General features: G+C 37.8%; 1 protein-coding gene across 1 annotated transcript in view; it reads left to right on the plus strand.

Moving 5' to 3' along the window:
* LOC139147069 (uncharacterized) overlaps positions 1-22,751 on the plus strand; it is a 38,679-nt gene that overhangs the window by 5,709 nt on the left and 10,219 nt on the right. The window contains exons 5-13 of the mRNA XM_070717925.1: positions 13,170-13,304; positions 15,336-15,444; positions 17,903-18,045; positions 18,559-18,748; positions 19,436-19,564; positions 19,776-19,965; positions 20,651-20,766; positions 21,749-21,874; positions 22,439-22,633. Coding sequence (XP_070574026.1) covers positions 13,170-13,304; positions 15,336-15,444; positions 17,903-18,045; positions 18,559-18,748; positions 19,436-19,564; positions 19,776-19,965; positions 20,651-20,766; positions 21,749-21,874; positions 22,439-22,633 — 1,333 coding nt within the window. The remainder of the gene's footprint in view (positions 1-13,169; positions 13,305-15,335; positions 15,445-17,902; positions 18,046-18,558; positions 18,749-19,435; positions 19,565-19,775; positions 19,966-20,650; positions 20,767-21,748; positions 21,875-22,438; positions 22,634-22,751) is intronic.

Raw genomic sequence — 22,751 nt, forward strand, 5'->3', positions numbered from 1 at the left:
GATTTCAGATCCTATAACTTCAGATGCAGATTCGAATTTACAAGCCTTTTACAATACCCGTATTAACAGTATGATTGCAATATTAAATTTAATAATTTGAATATGACATGTACAAGGCAGTTATGAAAAAAAAAACCAAGTCTACGTAAACGTTTTCGCTCAACAAGTTTCAACGAACACGGGTCTACAATTACAGATTAGCTAATTTGCTTCTTCCGACCCCTGAATTCTGATTTAGCCCGGGGTAACTGGCCTCCAACATGGATTAGTTATATTCCCTCGCCATCAATATTACGAACGATGGTAAAATACGGACTGTCGATAGCCAGCATTTACATGATCGTCGCGGTCTTGATCGTTCGATCGCGGGTGTGTTTATCTCTATGAGGGAACGTTCACATGATGACATAAAAAGTGGAATCATTGCGCACCCTGTCTTCGACTGATGACGTTCTGAGATCGAAGGTTTTAAGTTCTAGATTCAGAATAGAAATTTCTAAAGCCTTTTCAAATCTAAATTATATTTTATTTATCAGTATATTACACCAAACTTTGAAAATTGTGAAATTTTAATTCCGAATCTGCGTCTGAAGATATAGGATCTGAGGTCTGAGATCTGAGGATCTGAATCTGAGGACCTGAGGATCTGAATCTGAGGATCTGAAAAGTCAACTCTACCCAAATATGACACCTCGGTCACTCAAATGATTAACGACAGCATTCCCGGACTTGACTTATAACAGTGATTCATATCCTGTATCTTTTCATACAATATTTAGACAATTTTGGGACCAATCCTGACGGGTGTAGCATGCTAGCAGAGTACGCTTACCCATTCCGGACACCTGGTACCACCACTAATTATCAGTGGTTCAGGATGGTCCTACTTCAATTTGTAAATCACAATTGTCCCATGGACCTGGTAATATATTACCTTGAATGGAAATGATTATTGGACCAGTTTAATGTCATATTCTGCATGTCACTTTGCCAGTGTTGACAAACCCATAGCAGATAGCCCACATTTTGACAACTTTCTCCCCTATAGCTTCTGGTTGATATAACACCTCTTGAGGAACATGAACATTTTGTCAAAAAACTTCGTGGCAAACCATGCAAAGGCAAGGATAACTTGTCTTATGACAACTTGACTCTGACTTGGCTGTGATATAATGTAACTCAGGGCGGTAAAGAAATGTAATATGAGTCTGTGTATGTGAAGTGCGCCGCACAGTGTACTCCCTGGTGTGTGTTTATTATGGGTCGTTAAAAGCTCTTTCATTTTACCGCAGTTACAACAAGTCAGTGAAACTATAGAGGCAAATTTTGGAACAACTTTACAAACAAAAACATATTAAACAAGTGTGATAACATTCAGATCGATTTCATCGTCCATTCTTTAGTGAATACGATTATCATAGTAACAACAAAACATCATGTTTATGTAACACGATTGGAACTAATTTGGGATAATTGGATGGTGAAGTTATGTCGATTTCATCTACAAATGTAATCTCATCTGCTTTTCTTTTTACGTTACACACTTGTTTTTATGAGTAATTTGCAATATTACAACATTCAGCTATACGGTACCTAACACTTTTGAGAAATTTGAAAAATATGAAAATCCAATTATCCCAAATTAGTTCCAATCGTGTTATGTCATGTTTGAACATCGAACATTTGTTTTCATTTTGAACAAAGCAAGGAACGTACATGCTCTAGAAACTGTCTGAAACTTAGCATTACAAAGTTCAAAAGTGACCAAATGTGAACCGCGATACAAAATGGTGACAACCGAAATACAGAAAGTAAGATTTCGAGTTTCCGACATTCTTGTGATATATTTTGCACCTGAGAATTGAAGCGATAAGGAGTATTTATTGGAAAGGCCAAGCGGGGGCAGAGGGGAGTAAGAGAGGAAGATGTCCCATCAAACAAAGATTTTGAAAAAATAACAAATGTTGGTGACAATGATTTGATTTAAAAACTAAAATCAAGAGAACTTACTCCCCAGTAAGTAAGAATAAGAAAGGAGCTTGTTCCTGCTTTAGTGGGCTATACCGAAATATGAACCAATTTTCAAGTCAAGTAGTAAAATCTGAGACAGACAAATGCTAAGAAATGCTTTTTTTCAAAGAAAATAGAATCAAGAGTACTTACTGATATTTTCAAAAAGAATCTGTTTTTGGTGACTGGATTACGTATGATACCGTCAGGAAAACAACAGTTATGTCTATATCGATATTAAATGTTTTAGTGAATTTGACTCTCAAAATAACTGTTCAGGATCAAAATATTAATCGTAGGCAGAATTGTCAAAACAATTTTACTGTTCTTGTTCGTTTCAAAACTTATAGAATGTTGCATCAGTTGTATTGATATAGACAACCGCTGCAGTTAGTTGTATCAATACAGAGATTGTAAACTGTAAAGGTTACACCAAATCCTATCTTCCCAACTTAAAGCTACATTAATTCATAGTTGTGTATACGTTTTGTTTAATTTTGCTGTAATCGCCATAGTTCCACAAACAGCTTGTGTATATTACGACTACCTCCAAACTGCCTTTTGTAATGTCTGTCTCCCGAATTGTGCCCCCCCCCAACGCCCTGATTTCCGCCTACCCCTCCCCTGCCAAAAATGAAGGTTCCCTAAGTTGGAATCACTTTTTGCCACTTTCTAAATTCTAATTTCAATTTAATGTTTACATAGCGCGACTACAGTTGGCTGTCGTCATTAACGTCGTTATGCGTTGGTTAAACCTTATTATATTATATCATGCTACCATACGCCATTCTGATTGGACGAGAGCTCATTCTACCGATGCTAAAATACTGTTTTAGGGAGCCGGAGGGGGTCGGAGGAATCTGAGGGGGGGTCACTCAAAAAATCGAAAGATACAAGGGGGGTTGCTCAAAAGTGGAGAACAAGAAAGGGGGCTACTCAATTTTGTTGATATGTACTGAAGCATTTAGTGGAGTTACGAATTAATACAACAATAATAGTAAAGATATGTATATTCATACCCGGTATTTATGTACACACATACACACACACACACTCACACACACACACACATAATCTATCTATCTATCTATCTATCTATCTATCTATCTATCTATCTATCTATCTATATATATATATATATATATATATATATATATATATATATAATTATATAATATATATATATATATATATTATATATATATATGATTGCTTACGCGTGAAACAGCCTGTAGAGTGACAACTACAAGTTCCTAGATTCTCAGTATTACCGCCCTGCAGAAATGCATTGAGCACTATACTTTGCCTGCATTGACAAGCAAACCATTTTCGTATATATATATATATATATATATATATATATATATATATATATATATATATATATATATATATATATATATATATATATATATATATATATATATATATATATATATATATATATCATAATACAGGTGGTTTCAAGTAGAAACTAACATCTCATTACACTATGTGTTTCACGTAATTGTGATCTTCAGACGAGAATGATCAGCTATTCGACGTGGCAAGCCTTATGTCAGAGGATAGTACAGTACATTTTTCAGTATTTCCTGATTAAAGATTGATATACTTGCCTGATCATTAATGAGAAACGTCTGCTTTCTATATTCTACATTGTATAGGTTACCGATAGGGGAAAATGTGTAAAGCAAGCTAATTCTGATTCTATAAAGTTTAAAACCAGTGGAATGCCTTGACAACAAACCCATCTTTTATTGCAGGAAAATAATAATAAATAATAAATGTGAATAAGCTTAAATGTATGTCTGTCGCTATTTTTTCGTTTTCAAAAAATGTAATTGAAATCAGTGAACTGGAATATAAGTTTTGAAATACTGTCTCAGATTTCTGTTCCTTTGAGATTTTTATACGAAAAAAATCTGAAAAAAATACTCCCCAAGTGCCACCAAATAACACCATTTTAATTTCTATTTTTCAAAAGCTCCAATGGCAGGAGGGGGACCACCCCCTCCTGACCTCCCCCCGCGACCGCTTGTGCGGTCGCTTGTGGTGCTTTCGCACCACATCTTCCCCTCTTGTAAAGATATCCTACGGAGATCACTGCATGTCATCAGAGCACTGGATACAGACCTGTACATCAGCCCCTGTCACAGCAATGGAACCTCTTTCCGACGCAGACCGGTAGCACAGGGTTTAATCAGGGTCTGTCCAGGGCCTGTCGCAGCAGCAATCCATTTTACTGTAAAGATATTTAACTTTCCCAATTTTTCTTTTTTTTATAAGGGGGGGTCACTCAAAATTTCTGTAGCAGAGAGGGGGGTTACTCAAACACGTCATGGTTGGCAGGGGGGTTACTCGAAATTTTGGAGTTTCGAAAGCAATTCCTCCGACCCCCCTCCAAGTCGTAAATAATGACGGCTCCCTAGCACTGACGGCGGTGGTAAAGCGAGAAGGGTCCGCTGACCTCCCTCCGAGCTCAGACATTATCTCCGTCCTGTGGCGGAGCAGGTCGAAAAATTTGCATAGTTCATTGCGCATGCAAGGTAGACATTAACAATATGCCGATCAATGTAATACGCAGTCTTGGCAATCTAACAAGCCAATTAAAACTGTGTTGGGACTCTTGTACTAACACAAATAAATGTTAGTCACTGTCCAGTCTGCCCGGCCTACGAATTTCGGCCAAACAGGCTACAAAAAGTCAGAAGCCATCTCGTCGCCAGTCATTGGCAACACCCGATAGAGGACGCTACGGTCTGAGATAGATTTGAAATTTCTTATCACGGACATAGTTTTAACGTTAGTGCAGGTTGCTCCGAGCTGAGACATTTTAAAAGTTTCGTCATATGCACAGCGTATTGGATATTGCAGTTTGTTGGAAACTCAGTGTTTTTTTAAAATGTTGACTATAGATGGATGCTCTAGCATATTTGAGGATGCTACAGACTGAGCTTGATTGGTAATTTCTTGACGTGGAAGGAATTTTAATCTTAGTGCAGTTTGCTCCGAGCTGAGACATTTTGATAATTTTGACACATAGCGTGTCGGATATTGTGGCAAAATGATGAAATTTTTCGTAAGCATGGACTTTAGATATTATTATAATTATTATTATTAATCTTTATTTAAACTCGATAACTCCATAGATGAAACACCTCTTTTCATGGAGGTCGAATAGACAAAAGAAAATCATATTACAGCACAAACTTGAAAACACGAAAAACACAGAAGTACAAATATCAAAAAATACTACGAAGAGGCATCAGACAGGTAAATAGAATACAGAAAGTTGTTACAAGATTTCTTAAAACTATGATTGATTTGGGGAGATTGTTATATTCATCCACACCCGCAACAGACAAGATGTTTTGATAAAGAAGTGTACGTGCTTTGGGAACTTTAAGGAGGTTCAGATTGGAAGAACGAAGTGATCTTGAAGGGATATAATTATTGAACATACTGGTTACATAGTCAGGGGTTAGATTGTGAGTTGCTCTGTAAATTTGGGCCAAGATACTACATATAGAGATTATTGTGGATGCAACCGAACGTGAGTGATTGGTGATTTTTTCGCCTGGACGGAGTATTAACGTTATTTAGTGCAGTATGTTCCGAGCTGAGACATTATAACCGTTTCGTCATATACACAGCGTATTGGATCTTGCACATTGCTGCAATAATGGTTGACTTTTCGTATCACTGGCCTTTATATAGAGTTGTGAGCTTATTTGAGGATATAACGGACTGAGATAGATTTTAAATTTCGAAGCCTGGACGTACGTAGTTTTTATCTGTAGTTTGCTCCGACTTGGAGCTGAGACATTTTAAAAGTCTCGTCATATAGGCCTACACAGCGTATTGGATATTGCAGTTTGTTGGAAACTTAGCATTTTTCTTAAATGTTGACTATAGATAGGGTACCGAGCATATTGGATGATGCTACTTACTGACTCGGAGAGAGAGATTAGTTATTTCTTAACATGGACGGAGTTTTAAAGTTAGTGCAGTTTGCTCCGAGATGAGACATTTTGACCGTTTCGTCATATGCATAGCGTATTGCATGTTGCAGATTACTGCAAACAATTGACTTTTCGTATCCGTAGACTTTACTTTAGATACAGTCCTGAATTTATTGCTTTTGTACTATTCATAGCGTGTCGGATATTGCAGATTGCTGCAAAGTGAATGACTTTTCGTATCCGTGGAATTTCACAGAGTCTGGAGTTTATTAAATGATGCTGCAGACCGAGATAGAATGGTAATTTCGTAGCCTGTACAGTGTTTTAACGTTACTGCAATTTGCTCCGAGCTGAGACTTTAATAATTTTTGTACCTATACATAGTGTGTAAGATATTGCAGATTGCTGCAAAGTTAAGACATTTTGACCGTTCCTCATACACACTGCGTATTGCATGTTGCAGATTGCTGCAAACTATTGACTTTTCGTATCCCTTGACTTTCGATAGAGTCCTGAATTTATTATAGATGCAACGGATTGAGATAGACTGGTCATTTCTTAGCCTGGACAGAGTTTTAACGTAAGTGCATTTTGCTTCGAGCTGAGACTTTAATAATTTTTGTACCTATACATAGTGTGTCAGATATTGCAGATTGCTGCAAAGTGAAATATTTTTCGTAACAGTTTATTAGAGAATGCTACGGACTGTGATAGATTAGTAATTTCCTAACCCGGACAGAGTTTTAACGTTAGTGCAGTTTGCTCCGAGCTGAGACTTTAATAATTTTGTACCTACACATAGATGGCTGCAAAGTTAATGACTTTTCGTATCCGTGGATTTTGATAGATCTCGAGTCCTTAGTGTATTGGAGGATGCAGACTGAGATACAATGGTAATTTCGTAGTCTGTAATTTGCTCCGTGCTGAGACATTTTGACCGTTTTCTCGTACACGCTGCGTATTGCATATTGCAGATTGCTGCAAACTATTGACTTTTCGTATCCATGGACTGTAGATAGAGTTTTGAGTTTATTGTGTATGCAACGGACTGAGATAGATTTGAAATTTGTTAACATTGTCAGAGTTTTTACCTTAGTGCAGTTTGCTCCGAGCTGAGACATTTGATAAATTTTGTACTATACATAGCGTGTCAGATATTGCAGATGGCTGCAAAGTAATTGACTTTTTGTACCAGTGGACTTTGATAGAGTGAGTGTATTGGAGAATGCTACGGACTGAGATAGATCAGTAATTTATCAGCCTTGACAGAGTTTAACGTCAGTGCAGTTTGCTCCGAGCTGAGACTTTAACAATTTTTGTACCTATACACTTAACATGTTGGATATTGCAGATGGCTGCAAAGTGATTGACTTGTCATATCTGTGGACTTTGATAGAGTCCTGAGCGTATTGGAGGATGCTACGGACTGAGGTAGCAGTTTTTGTAATTTCGTAGCCTTGACGGAGTTTTAAGGCTGCTCCGAGCTGAGACATTCTGACCGTTTCTCCATACACTCTGCGTTTTGGATATTGCAGATTGCTGCAAACCGTTGACTTTTCGTATCCAGGGACTGTAGATAGAGTTCTGAATTTATTGTGGATGCAACGGATTGAGATAGATTTGAAATTTGTTAACATTGTCGGAGTTTTCAGCTCAGTGCAGATTGCTCCGAGCTGAGACATTTGATAATTTTTGTACTATACAGATATTTCAGATTGCTGCAAAGTGATTGACTTTTCATATCTGTGGACTTTGATAGAGTCCTGAGTGTATTGGAGAATGCTACGGACTGAGATAGATCAGTAATTTCTCAGCCTTGACAGAGTTTAACGTCAGTGCAGTTTGCTCCGAGCTGAGACTTTAATAATTTTTGTACCTATACACTTAACATGTTGGATATTGCAGATTGCTGCAAAGTGATTGACTTTTCATATCTGTGGACTTTGATAGAGTCCTGAGTGTATTGGAGAATGCTACGGACTGAGATAGATCAGTAATTTCTCAGCCTTGACAGAGTTTAACGTCAGTGCAGTTTGCTCCGAGCTGAGACTTTAATAATTTTTGTACCTATACACTTAACATGTTGGATATTGCAGATGGCTGCAAAGTGATTGACTTTTCGTATCTGTGGACTTTTATAGAGTCTTGAGTGTATTGGAGGATGCTGCAGACTGAGATAGATTGGTAATTTTTTAGACTAGACGGAGTTTTAACGTTCGTGAAGGTTACTCGGAGCCGAGTCACAGGTTGTCGGATATTGCAGATTGCAGCAAAGTGAAACTGAAGACAGCAGGGCTCGAAATTAACTTTTTCGCCTGGTAGTCCACTTGGGCTATGGCCATTTTCTGAAGTTGGTAGCCCAGTGACAATGGCTGGTAGCCCATGCATATTTTAGTTTAAGGATATTGTTTTTCATTAACCAGACAAGAAAAAGCAGTTTTTCAAGATTCTGCCCATGAAGTGAATTTTCTTGTCATTTGATGTGAATACTTACACACCTAGTACCAAAAGGAAACAGGTATGAGCCCCCCTCCCCCCCCCCCAAAAAAAAAAATGTTTCTGGTCCTTGACATTCAGCAAAAGTGATGCGGCGACGCGCTTTTCTTTTTTTCTTTTTTTTCTTAACAATGCTGGTTTGGCACTATTGATGCAACAGTTATTGTCTTTTATCACTGGCTGCATAATACTTCCGTTTTCTGTTTAGCATTTTTGGACATGCAAACAGGGTTCTTGATAAGTATGTAACCCAAAAAAGTGCCATGACAAGCAGGTTCTGAAATGACAAACGTGGTGACCAGAAACGATCTTTTTTTTGGCCTAATGGACAACAGTGATACTCAAAAGTTGTGTGATCTATTTACAACTTGTTTCATTCTCAGAGTTGTAAGAAAATGTTGAAAGTCACCATGAGAACGACCACGACCTTCTCAGCATGTCAAGACTAGACATACTGTAGCAGCGCTAAAAATAGACCATGGGCTTTCTGTAGGGAGGAGGCATATTGCCCTTGATTGATACATTATGATCAAAATGCAATGAAAATGCGTTTTCATTGACCATCACTTCCAGTGCCTGTCAATTTCAAGTACGTCAGTTCAGATATTTGACATTGCACGCCAAGTACTGACTGAATTTTATGTCCCGGTCTTTGGTAGTCCGTGTGGGCTACCATTTCATGGATTTTGGTAGCCCCAGGGGAAAGTTGGTAGTCTATGGACGCGGGACTACAGCTAATTTCGAGCCCTGCAGACACTAGATAGCCCTGAGCATATTGAAGAATGACTGGAATTGAGATGAATCCGTCGTTTCTTAACAAAATAGGAGTTTAACGCTATAGTGCAGGTTACTCAGTTCTGAGACAATTAAATAATTTTGTTACACGCATAGCTGGTACGGTCACATATACAGTACAGATTGCTGCAAACTATTTTCGTGTCACAACTACACGCTACCGTAATCTTCTCAATTCATGGAGGGTATTCTCGTGTCAACTTGTTTATCTCATAATTCGACTAACAGCATCGGAAAGTTGGTAACTATTTGCGTCACAATGTGTGTTGTACCATGGAGAGAATGAAATGAAAGCCATGGAGGAGATTTCTTTGATCCTCGAACACTTACTTGACAAGTGTTCACAAAATAACTTCGCGAATTGCGAAAATGACCTCTATTCTCAAATACTGTTAACTCTTAGAAATCTAGTGATGTTTTCGTTGTAAATATTTGCTAAATTGCCATGGAGATAATTTTGACCCTCTCATAAAAATTAAAAATTAACCTTGTGAACTTCATAATGTGTCTGTAGGCCGAGCTGTAATAAAATATTAAAACTTTTTGCAGCGGAAAATATGTGTTTAGCAACACTTAATCCTCTAAGATGGCTTTCAGCTGGTGTTTCCTGTCCTGTCAAAATGTTAATCTTTTTCGTTTTTATGTAAGCTTTGGAAACAATCAAATAATAATAATAATAATAATAATAATAATAATAATAAATAATAATAATAATAATAATAATACAGGAAATCAGTACGGAAGAATTTCCTCTCTGCCTTTTGACCGTGACGTACAACTTTTAAAATATCACTTGTGAGCAAGCGAAAATGCATTTTCAAATTGTTACAATGAGTTCATTGATTAGGTATTTGGTTGTGAAAATAAATAAATTCCTTTCAGGGGAAATTTTTCTCTTTGGCGACAGGGTTTTTCCTCAGCTTCCTAAAAGTTTGGTAAAGTAAACAAGGTTCTTTTACAAGGTAAAGCGAAAAAAAAAATCTTGTAGATTATTATATTGGCAATGTCTAAATCGCATGCGCAATGAACTGTGCAAATTTTTCGACCTGCTCCGCCACAGGACGGAGATGATGTCTGAGCTCGGAGGGAGGTCAGCGGATACTGATGGGTAAAACGGGCCCCTAAACCAGCATTTTCGAAAATTGCCCGGCGCGGTCGGTGCATTTGAACGTAACCCATCTAAACCTCGACAAAAACCGAAACAGTCCACTTGTCTCGAAGACCGAAGACCGAATTTTGATACACAGATATTAAAAGTGTGGGTCTGTAACTCACCTCTTGGTGTGAATAAGTTAGGATCGATGATGAAAGACATCTCTGATTCAGTGAAGCAGCACATTTGGGGTGTGATGCACAACAAATATTAGGGCGACAGCACACCGTGCACTTTGCTTGATATTGCGGGAGTCGAGACGCGATATATCCTACCGCTCTTTAAAATGAAGATAATATTCGTTCATACACAAATAAATTGACACTTCCTCACAGTAACGGTATGTCAGATATTCTTTACCAAAGTTTGGGCTGTAACAGACCGGGATGTCCTGACGATGTACACTAAGAAGTCCAAATAACAATGGGATGACTCGTGGCGACTGCGACTAAATTTGACATCAAATGCAACGAGCAGTGTCAGCGTCCAGCTCTGGCTGCATCGGGCAACACACTCTGCACAACTGTTCATCACAGTTGCAGTCATCGCAAGTCTTGATTATTTCAAAACTGCTTGCTTTCTGGTACAATTATCGTCCAAATTATCCGTCAAAAATAGGTCCAGCCTCCTGTAACTTCACTGAGCCACCTCTGAATGTCGCTACGTTCGCGGTCGACGTATACCGTATACGCGTTAGGGACTGGTCAGTTTCTTCGGCCTCGGGGGGGGGGGGCGGTGGATTCATGGGGGGGTCACCCTGTTTTTGACTTTGGTGATAGGGGGGGGTCACCATGTTTTTGAAATGCCCAATAGGGGGGGGGGGGGGTCAGTGTGTTTTTGAATTTCGACACAGGCTCATCATTGCCTAAAATGCATCGTGTCAGCCACAAATTTTATCTAGTTGCATTTTGCGGCGCGCCCTTCGGGCGCGTAACTAATAATCAGACATATTTTTCAGCAAGCCCAACTTTAACATATCAGGCATACATATATCAGAGATATATGTATGTTCAATATTTTTCAGCGTGCTCTTTGAGCGCATTACTTTAATATATCAGACATTTTTCAGCACACCCTTCCTGTGCATTACTTAATATACAAGACATATATATCAGAGATATCAGGATGTTTCATATTTTTCTCCGCGCCCTTCGGGCGCCATACTTTAATAAATCAGAAATATATGCCAGAGATATCTTGATGTTTGCTAAGTGAAAGTGTACTATTATGAAATCTGCATTTCATATGAAAAGCATGACAAATTCCTGATACTTTTCTGTTCTCTCTATGAGAATTCAGTATGAGAAAGCAACATGCACAAATATCAATGTTCCAAGAAAAGGTCATCTCAGACTCTGCATACATCAGATTTGGCTAAAATGCCTCTCTATGGTTCCTCAGGAGATTTAATTGGATGGCTGGCAAGTCTTAACACCCATCAAAGTTTTTGATTTACTGCTTTTTCCTGTTTAATGTTAATGATTGACATCCATTCTTTACAACAGTTCAGTACATCTGGTTAAGCATAGAAAGTGTGAAATACATTCACAGCTCATTCAAAATGTACTGTATTCAAACTTTAAGATTGACACTTTGAAATTCGTATCTTACAACTGACATGCCAACAATTTCATTAAAACACAGAATGATTTAAATATAAAGTATGTATGTAAAATATAATATATATATAAATATTATATATATATTATATATATATATATATATATATATATATATATATATATATATATATATATAATATTACATATATATATTACAGTATTATATTATTACATATTACAGTTGTCGCGTGCGGGGGGTCACCCTTTTTTCAAAATTTGGAATAGGGGGGGTCAGCCACTTTTTGACGTCGGCAAAAAATAATCCACCGGCCCCCCCGGCCGAAGAAACTGACCAGTCCCTTAGTTGTGGGTCCATAGCTGTGGTGTTTTCAGACGGGATTCCTGCCTTTTACGGGCTGGTTTTGACTTTACGATTTTAACCGGGGTTAAAATCGTAAAATTCAAAACCAGCACGTAGAAGGCAGGAATCCCGTCTGAAAACACCACAGCTATGGACCCACAGCTATATACCGTTATACACGTATGCGGTACAGAATGAGACAAATCTATTTTTAGTATGCCAAAAAAGCCAGGACAATTGTTCTTATGTAAATTTAAGAAAAAAATTGTTACTTTTTTCTTTTGATTTGAACTCTTGACCCATTTCTGTGTGACTGCAGCAGGTATTTTTTGACAAGTATAGTGTTCGTGTTGCATGCGAATAAAATGCAATGTCGATATGAACGTAATGCGTATTTATCGTAGGATACTGTGTGCCTGTGAGTAATCCCAACTTATCAAAATGCTCGGTCTCGGGCGCAAAATTCCGACGTTTGATCTCTCAGACGTCCGTTTCTGCATTTGGGGCTTAGAGTGATGAAAATACCCAAGTAAGACAACAAAGGCACGCAAGCTGATATAATATAATAGCAATAACCCCCTTCGCAGTCGGGTATACACTCGATTTTGGTACAATTCGCTCCATATAGCACGAGCCGATGCTATATGTCGCGCATTGTACCAAAATCTCGTGTATACCCTCCTGCAGCGTGGGTTATTGCTAACTTTACAATGCATGTATCAGTGTTATTTGCTAAAATATTAGCGGAGAAGCCAGTATGTAGATCTAAACGGAGCATTTGCCTTACTTCCATCACTCAGAATGACATAATTTAGTTTTATTTATTGCAGGAATATTCTTCGAGGGAGAAGATTTCGTGCCAAGTATTCAGTCTACAAGTTTTCGTTCAAGACGATGAATACTGGCCACCATATTTTGCATCTGTGTGTTTGGCGCCATATCGGGTTATGTTTCTGCCCGAATACGTATGTATGGCAAATAGGGCCTAGTCCATTTAGTTGCTGTCCGAATAATTATCCATAATGAACTAGTCATTGTTGAACAGGGTTTTATAAATCCACTTATCGTTATTTTACGCCATTGCTGCAATGATGTATGACACATTCCTAATTAACTCGAGGTACTGGACATAATACATAAATTTTGCGTTAATTCTATGCAATTTTGTCACCTTTTTGTTAAATATTGACAATTTCGGGTAAATGAGAACGCATTCCAGTTCTATTAGTGATGACTTTATTATTATCATGATTAAGTTAATCAAGTTACAATTTTCTAGGTTTTTTCCTTTCTTGGAAAAGTTGACTTATTTAGGCAGTGTGAGGGGCATTTTATACATACAAATCGTTATATGATTAATGCATATTAACTTACAGTGTATTCTTCGGTGAATGGTATAACGCCCTTCGAGTATATAACAGTAAATTTTGTTGTAACGTTATGTTATAATGCTGAACAAAATGTTAGGATTTTCACAGATATGATTTGTGGAACGTTTCATGATATGTGTGAAAACTTGACGGATAGCGGACAATCCTACTATTCAACAAGTCATCGTTGATGACACAGTCCCCACTGTTAATGGGTGCTTTGATTACAGGTCCTCAGAGAGGATAGAGTCCTCTTCATTAGGTCTGTGATAAAAATACTTTTGAATAAATTCGCTTGATACATTTCTGAGTTGTAGTTCAGGACATGAAAAAATCGTAAAAAATGGCCACATGGTGGCCATAATGGATCGAATCACAAAACAAATCAATGTGCATATGTATGACATACGGGAGGTCAATGTCCTTGTACCAACTTTGATTAAATTTGGTTGAAATATGCCTGAGTTATCGCTTTGTACATGAAAAAATCATAACAAAATGGCCGCACAGCAGCCATATTGGATCGTATCACAAAACAAATTTACATGCATATGTATGATATTGGTCAATCTCCTTGTACCAACTTTGAATAAATTTGCTCGATACATGTCTGAGTTATGGTTCTGGACATGAAAAAACGTAATAAAATGGCCACACGGCGGCCATATTGGATCGTATCACAAAACAAGTCAATGTGCATGTGTATGACATAGGTTGATGTCCTTGTACCAACTTTGAATAAAATTGGTTGAGATATGCCTGAGTTATGGCTCTGTACATGAAAAAATCGTAACAAAATGGCCGCACGGCGGCCATATTGGATCGTATCACAAAAAAAATTGATGTGCATAGCTATGACATTGGTCAATGTCCTTGTACCAACTTTGAATAAAATCTGTAGCAACATGCCTGAGTTATGGCTCTGTACATGAAAAAATCGTAATAAAATGGCCGCCTGGCGGCCATATTGGATCGTATCACAAAACAAATTAATGTGCATATGTATGACATAGGTCAATGTCCTTGTACCAAGTTTGAATATAATCGGTTGAGATATGCCTGAGTTATGGCTCTGTACATGAAAAAATCGTAACAAAATGGCCGCATGGCGGCCATATTGGATCGTATCACAAAAGAAATTGACGTGCATATCTATGACATTGGTCAATGTCCTTGTACCAACTTTGAATAAAATCAATTGAAACATGCCTGAATTATGGCTCTGTACATGAAAAAATCGTAATAAAATGGCCGCCTGGCAGCCATATTGGATCGTATCACAAAAACAAATCGACGTGCATCTGTATGACATATGAAGTAATCCTTGTACCAAGTTTGAATGAAATCGCTTAGGGCATCTCTGAGATATTTGCGTGAATGGACGGACGCACGGACGGACGGACGCACGCACGCACGCACACACGCACGGACACGACCAAACCTATAAGTCCCCCCGGACGGTGTCCGTGGGGACTAATAACGACTATTGTATCAATCGACGTTCATATTATCTTTATACAGTGTTTAGTACTACTCACAAAACACACTTAACACATGAAATTCACCAACAGAAGAAGCTCTGCCGATCGTACGATGAAAAGTTAGTTGTAATTTGTTATATTTCAGCCATTTCCATACGCTTTGTCAATATCTGGCAGAGACTCTCGGCAATTCTATAGCTATGGTTACCAAGGAGAAACACAGATATGGTTTGATGGCAGTCACATCAAGGATAGTGAGTATACAGTGATCACTTGACCACTACTCTTCATAAATATCGCTTGAATTATGCTGCCGCAGCTGGAACTTAGTTAAATTATCTTTTTTGATAGGACATGTTTATTATAGAAATAACGGGCGACGCGCTGACCATTAACGTTTATTTGCGTTCAAGGGCGAGAGGAAAGCCAAAAATTTGCCGAGCCCGTTAATTTGGCTTTCCTCGAGCCCGCGCCCATAAATAAACGTTAATGGTCAGAGCTGAGTCTGTTATTTCTATTATATTATCAGCGAACCCAAGAAAACCGTCAAAATTTCCGAAAATTTCAGGAGCGAACGACAACTGGGCCCCAGAAACTGAGCAATGCGCGACGCACTGTCATGCGCGCTGTAAAAAATTGGCAAATCCGGAGATGTTTTCAGAAAAAAGTATCTCAGCTTGACCTACAAGTGCTCCATTTTATTTTGTGATTGATAATGATTTACGTTTGAGCTGTAAAGTTACGATACTTTGAGTTGTTAATCTTATTATTCATATTCACGGGCATGTAAACAAACCATTACTGTGTATTTGTGGTCAGTCACGTGGTTCAGCTCGACCAATCAAAATGCGACGGGCAGGGCCTGGTAATATAATTCATAATATGATGTAAAAGACTCATCCAGTCGCGAGAGAGAGAGCGAGCGAGCGAGCGAGCGAGCGAGAGAGAGAGAGAGAGAGAGAGAGAGAGAGAGAGAGAGAGAGAGAGAGAGAGTAAAGTTAATTATTATTAAACGTTATTAATTCAAACATATTACGTATACATTTTACATATTCACGAATTACGCATGATTGCTGACATACATTTAACATGAATCACAGACAAAGGTCATATGAATTACAGACAGAGGTAGTATGAATCACAAATAGGGGCAATGTTAAAAACAAAGAGAACAAAAAAAAAGATAGTATGAATCAATGTGAATCACACACAGACTGGGGTAGTATGAACCACAAATGGAGACAATATGAATTACAAACAGAGGCAGTATGAATCACAAACGGAGGCAATATAAATGACAAACAGACTCACAAACAGAGGCTGTATGAATCACAAACGGAGGCAATATAAATGACAAACAGAGGCTGTATGAATCACAAACGGAGGCTGTATGAATCACAAACGGAGGCAGTATGAATCACAAACAGAGGCAGTATGAATCACAAACAGAGGCTGTATGAATCACAAACAGAGGCTGTATGAATCACAAACAGAGGCAGTATGAATCACAAACGGAGGCTGTATGAATCACAAACGGAGGCAATATAAATGACAAACAGACTCACAAACAGAGGCAATATAAATGACAAACGATGGCGGTATGAATCACAAACAGAGGCAGTATGAATCACAAACAGAGGCTGTGTGAATCACAAACAGAAGCAGTATGAATCACAAACAGAGGCAATATGAATCACAAACAGAGGCAGTATGAATCACAAACGGAGGCAATATAAATGACAAACTCAGACGCAATATAAATGACAAACAGACTCACAAACAGAGGCAATATAAATGACAAACGGTGGCGGTATGAATCACAAACAGAGGCTGTATGAATCACAAACAGAGGCTGTATGAATCACAAACAGAGGCTGTATGAATCACAAACAGAGGCTGTATGAATCACAAACAGAAGCAGTATGAATCACAAACAGAGGCAATATAAATCACAAACAGAGGCTGTATGAATCACAAACGGAGGCAATATAAATGACAAACAGACTCACAAACATAGGCAATATAAATGACAAACGATGGCGGTATGAATCACAAACAGAGGCAGAATGAATCACAAACAGAGGCTGTATGAATCACAAACAGAGGCTGTATGAATCACAAAAAGAGGCTGTATGAATCACAAAACAGAGGCAGTATGAATCACAAACGGAGGCAATATAAATGATAAACAGACTCACAAACAGAGGCAATATAAATGACAAACGGTGGCGGTATGAATCACAAACAGAGGCAGTATGAATCAAAAACAGAAGCAGTATGAATCACAAACAGAGGCAATATGAATCACAAACAGAGGCAGAATGAATCACAAACAGAGGCAATATGAATCACAAACAGAGGCTGTATGAATCACAAACGGAGGCAGTATGAATCAAAACAGAAGCAGTATGAATCTCAAACAGAGGCAATATGAATCACAAACAGAGGCAATATGAATCACAAACGGAGGCGGTATGAATCACAAACAGAGGCAGTATGAATCACAAACAGAGGCTGTATGAATCACAAACAGAGGCTGTATGAATCACAAACAGAGGAAGTATGAATCAAAAACAGAAGCAGTATGAATCACAGAGGCAATATGAATCACAAACAGAGGCAGTATGAATCACAAACAGAGGCAATATGAATCACAAACAGAGGCTGTATGAATCACAAACAGATGTAATATGTTAATTTCTATCTGTGTAGGCACATGTACGATACGTTGTTTTGTGGCACCAAGTAAAGAGATATTATCCAAGTTGGATATAACTTCGTCATATGAGCTGAGGATATCTGGAACGAGTTCGAGGCCCGACGTGTTCACAATAGTTGACATCGTTGTCCATAAGGTAGGACCCAGGGGGAACTGATAGAGGGCCGGTACACGCATTTGTGACGACCATCCCCCTTTTTCGCCTCATGTAGACTTTTGGACAAAGGAAATGATGATAAAATGACTACCAGCATTTTGCCTGAAAATGTACAGATGCACTTGTGCTGTAATATGAACCACAAACAGGGGCAGTATGTTCAAGCTACTCTGAACATGATTGGAACTAATTTGGGATAATTGGATAACGAAGTAATGTCTGTTTCATCTGCAACTGTAAGCGCATCTGCTTTTCTTTTAAAGTTATACACTTGTTTTTATGAGTAATTTGTAATATTGTTACATTCAGCCATAGGAAACATAACATTTTTGAGAAATTTGAAAAATATGAAGATCCAATAATCCCTAATTAGTTCCAAGTGTGTTTCTGTACCTTTACACCAAACACTTTGAAATATATTTTAACTGCGTACACTCAAAGCGATACGTAATTTTACAGGATACATATAACACATCTATCTTACATTTGCAGGAAATAAATGAGTCATTGTGCGGCAAACGGAACTGCACGTCAATGTTTGACATGGAGAGAGTTTTACTCGAAATTCATCTTGGATACGACGTTTATGAAGTATGTAAAGAAGGATGCACCGTCAATCTGATTGACACCTCTACAGATTCAATAACTCTGAGCCAGAATCTGGATAATATGGCGATACTAGGTATGTTGATAACTAGACGTTACGCACTGGAAGTAAGAGTACAGGAAATTAAACATTTAAATTTTAGGTGCACATTTTAACAGACTCTAACTCCACCAAATATGGAAGCACAATTTATAGAAAAACAAATCATTTTTTTAACAAAAGGCATGACACAAGGAAACCCGACCGTTGAAAAACACTTCTTTGTACGCAATACCGCAACTTCATTTATTTAATACATTCGGAAGATTTTAAATGTAAGCTGTCCACAAAGACAACATGTTGCTTCTGTTTTATCAAAGAAGCGTAAGCTTACATACGGTATTGATGATGATTCAATAATCGAAAAAGGCGTAGAAATCCAATCTTCGAAAACATGTGTACAGGACGTGAAAGTACATTTTTCTTGTTTTTTGACTTTAAACTGCGCTTAAATAAATTGAAATGAGCGGAATACATTTCAATGAATGCTCATCATAGTACAATGTTTCTATCCAATAGAAGAATTTCTCTCAGAGTTTGAACGTCACTTAAACGAACCAAAATATCGGCAGCTTGATGCCAACACTATTCTATATGACGTTACGGTTGTAATGCATTATTCGCAGTACAATTTGTATCAAGGCCAGTGTAATTTGTTTTATCCTTCTTGGCATTTTTTCAACACCAACTGTCCTCCAAATGAGTGCTTTTCAACTTTATCAGGTTGTCCAAGTGGAAAGTATGGTGGACAATGTGATCATAATTGTTATTGTCGCAACGGTGCAACTTGTCACACACTAAATGGAGCTTGCAAGTGTTCACCTGGATGGCGAGGTGTTGCCTGTGATATACGTAAGTGAAACCTCAATATCGCCCTCTAACATCGACTGATATAAAGTACACATTCCATCGTTTCATGATGTGAATTTACTCCAGAGGATTATAGAAGGGCGGCATAATATACATTATTACTAATCACTGAAAAGGGTCTGTTGATTCAATTATACATTCTCATATATATTCAAAGTTTCAAAGATATTATCAAAATTGTCTCTTCTTTCAGCTGACCCAGGAATATTTCTGAACCCATCTGGAATACAGCTAGCTAAAGTGAACGAATATAAATATTTTTTCTGCATGGCTTATCATATAAAAGTACGCAACATAATTTGGTACTTTAATGATAAAAGGTTTGAAGAAACCAATGATCTTGAACATGTCCATCTTACGTACGAAGGCAACGACAACCCTGGGTAAGTAAAGTTTGTTGTGTACAATGAATATAGATATGGTGTAATATGTTGGTTGAAATCTGCCGACGCTGCATAGCATGCCGCACGTAATAATCATGCAAAGTAAAATCATGATAGAGGAAAAGAGCAAAAATGAAAATATCGAACACTCAAAGTCCATTTAGACTAAAAGTACTCAGAAATAACTAGATATACAACAGTGATTCAACGTTTCTCGCGACTTAGTATATTTATTTCAAGACCTTGTTATCATCCATCGATAGTTGTGATATGTAGGGTCAATACTTTGTCTGTCGTCAATTTATTCGACAGTATGACATCATCATCCATAGGGCAGTCTTGTCATCTTCAGGGGTATTAACCAATTTTGTAATGCGTGCTCTATCATTAAACTTTATAAATACATTGAGACACTTGATGTAAGGAGTCTACTCATCAGAGCCAGACAAAACCTTAGACTCACTTGTTTCTGTCGATGTACTGTCGGAAATCTCTGATAAAATTCGGTTACTTCATCGTTTTACTATACTGTTGTGTTCTTGATCGCTATTTTTATATATGCAAAACAGTTGTGTTGAAACCAGAATTGTGCTAGCGTTCCTTAAATTTTAACCATTTTGATTCGTTTTGTTGCATTCATAAAATCTAGAATAGTAACAGTATTCAATTTTCCTCTAATTTCAAGGCGTTCTGAGTTAGAATTCAGTATGCTGTCTGACAGGAACACGGGAAATTATACCTGTAGTGCAGTAGATTATTCGGGGAAGGTGTACTCTGATTCAGCCTATATAAATGTAACAGGTATTTCAAAATGACACTCTATCAACATTAGTTGCATTCTATCAGGCTGAGTGGTATGAAATATAGTGGCAGTTTTGCTCGGAGTGGTTGTGGTGTTTTGGTTGCGGTGGTAGCGACGACGAGGAAGATGATGGTTGGTATAGTGGTTGTGGGATGATATCGGGGATGCAATGTCGGTGATGGCGTGATGACGATGATAATGTATATGAGTTCAATTTACTACAATGTCTATTAAAGTAGTAGAAAATTTGTAATTCAACATTTATGACATGCAGTTACAGTGTGCTATTTCATTTTGTGAAGGAAAGCATCAATAATGCTGCTACAAAATTTATTTTTGCTGTTAAAGGTATACAGTCACCTGTAATCTAAATATGCTCATATATGGTCAAAGGGGCGTTCCTTGGTATTCAAAATGCCCATTCGAGGGTGCTGTTTTTAAAAAGCGGCCACCCGCTTAAAATCGGTGATTGGTCAGATTTTCTCTTTCCATGGTAACTGTAGCAAATTGGAACAGGTGACAGTATACCTTTAACATTCAAGGCTATTCACAACCCTGGAGACTCCGGCGTACATCAGTGATCTACTCGAACTCTATATTCCAACTCATACACTCTGTTCATCCACCAAGAAACTTTTAACATCTATAACCTACTAAACCAACAACTATGGTGGCCGTGCATTTTCATACGCTGCATCTAAACTATGGAACGCACTACCATTTGACATCAGATAATCCAAAACTTTGGAAACTTTCAAAAGAAATCTGAAAACGCACTTGTTCTCCAGAGCATGCAGTGTGGTTTAGCCATTTAGCGTCACAGAGCAAAGTACTATTTTTGGATTTGGCGCTACATAAACTTTGCTGATAAATTGATTGATTGATTAATTGATTGATTGATTCCAATTATGACACGCTTACCATGACAGTTATTGAATTATTGGGTGAAGCACTTTCAATATCTTGCCATTCTATTCATAGGTTGTCAAGTTGATGAATGGGGGAAATCCTGCAATAACACTTGTAATTGTAAGAATGGCGCTACTTGTGATAGATATGTTGGTTGCCTCTGCACGCCTGGATGGATTGGATACTTTTGTGATCAAAGTATGGTATCTCTTTGATGTAAAACTCTGTAAAAACAAATTTCCTTTATTTTGATCAACTATGCTTTTAGTAAAGTTTTGCTCAAATGGTCTCGTATCTACTTGATTTAAAGAGGTAATCAAAGAAATCAACGTACATTTGTCCTTTTACATTTACTGATGACGTCCAACTAAACGTTTGAAATAAAAAAAAACTTGGTGAGAAGATTCATGGCCAAATGTATCATCAGTTTGTCTATTAGCAATCATCATCCCTTAAACCAAACACTGCATTGAACAATCAAGGCGATGTTACTAACCCTGTGTTCAGAAAAAAAAATCATGTGAACTTACCATAGAGGACAGCATTTACTGGCCGTCTCTTTAAAAATAATCTCGCATTACCGTCGAAGGAGTTTGAAAAATTTGACTGTTACTGGTGTTATCAAAATATTATGAGCCTTAATGGTTCAAACCAAGTGAATTTGTTTTTTATTGATATATCAGATAATTAATCAATCCCCTCTTGTTGACATCAGATAACTATACCCCTTTAACGGCTCTATTGTTTTGTGATGTATTTCAGAATGTGCGACAGGAAAGTATGGGATAAACTGTAAAGAAGACTGTAGATGTGAAAACGAAGCTGTTTGTGATAGCGTCAATGGACACTGCCAATGTTCAAACAGGACCTGTGGTGTTTATTGTGAACATCGATGTCATTGTACAAGATATCAAAGATCAGTGTGTACCCTGGATAACTTATGCACGTGTGAAACAGGTGAAGGGCATTACAAAATACGACATTCTTCTGATGACATGCAATCCTCGACGGCTTCGTGAAATCACCAGTAGTTTGTTGCTAGCCGTTGTTACGTTATTGCAGATAGCTAATGCAA

Source organism: Ptychodera flava, chromosome 13 (assembly GCF_041260155.1).
Source record: "Ptychodera flava strain L36383 chromosome 13, AS_Pfla_20210202, whole genome shotgun sequence".
Taxonomy (NCBI): domain Eukaryota; kingdom Metazoa; phylum Hemichordata; class Enteropneusta; family Ptychoderidae; genus Ptychodera; species Ptychodera flava.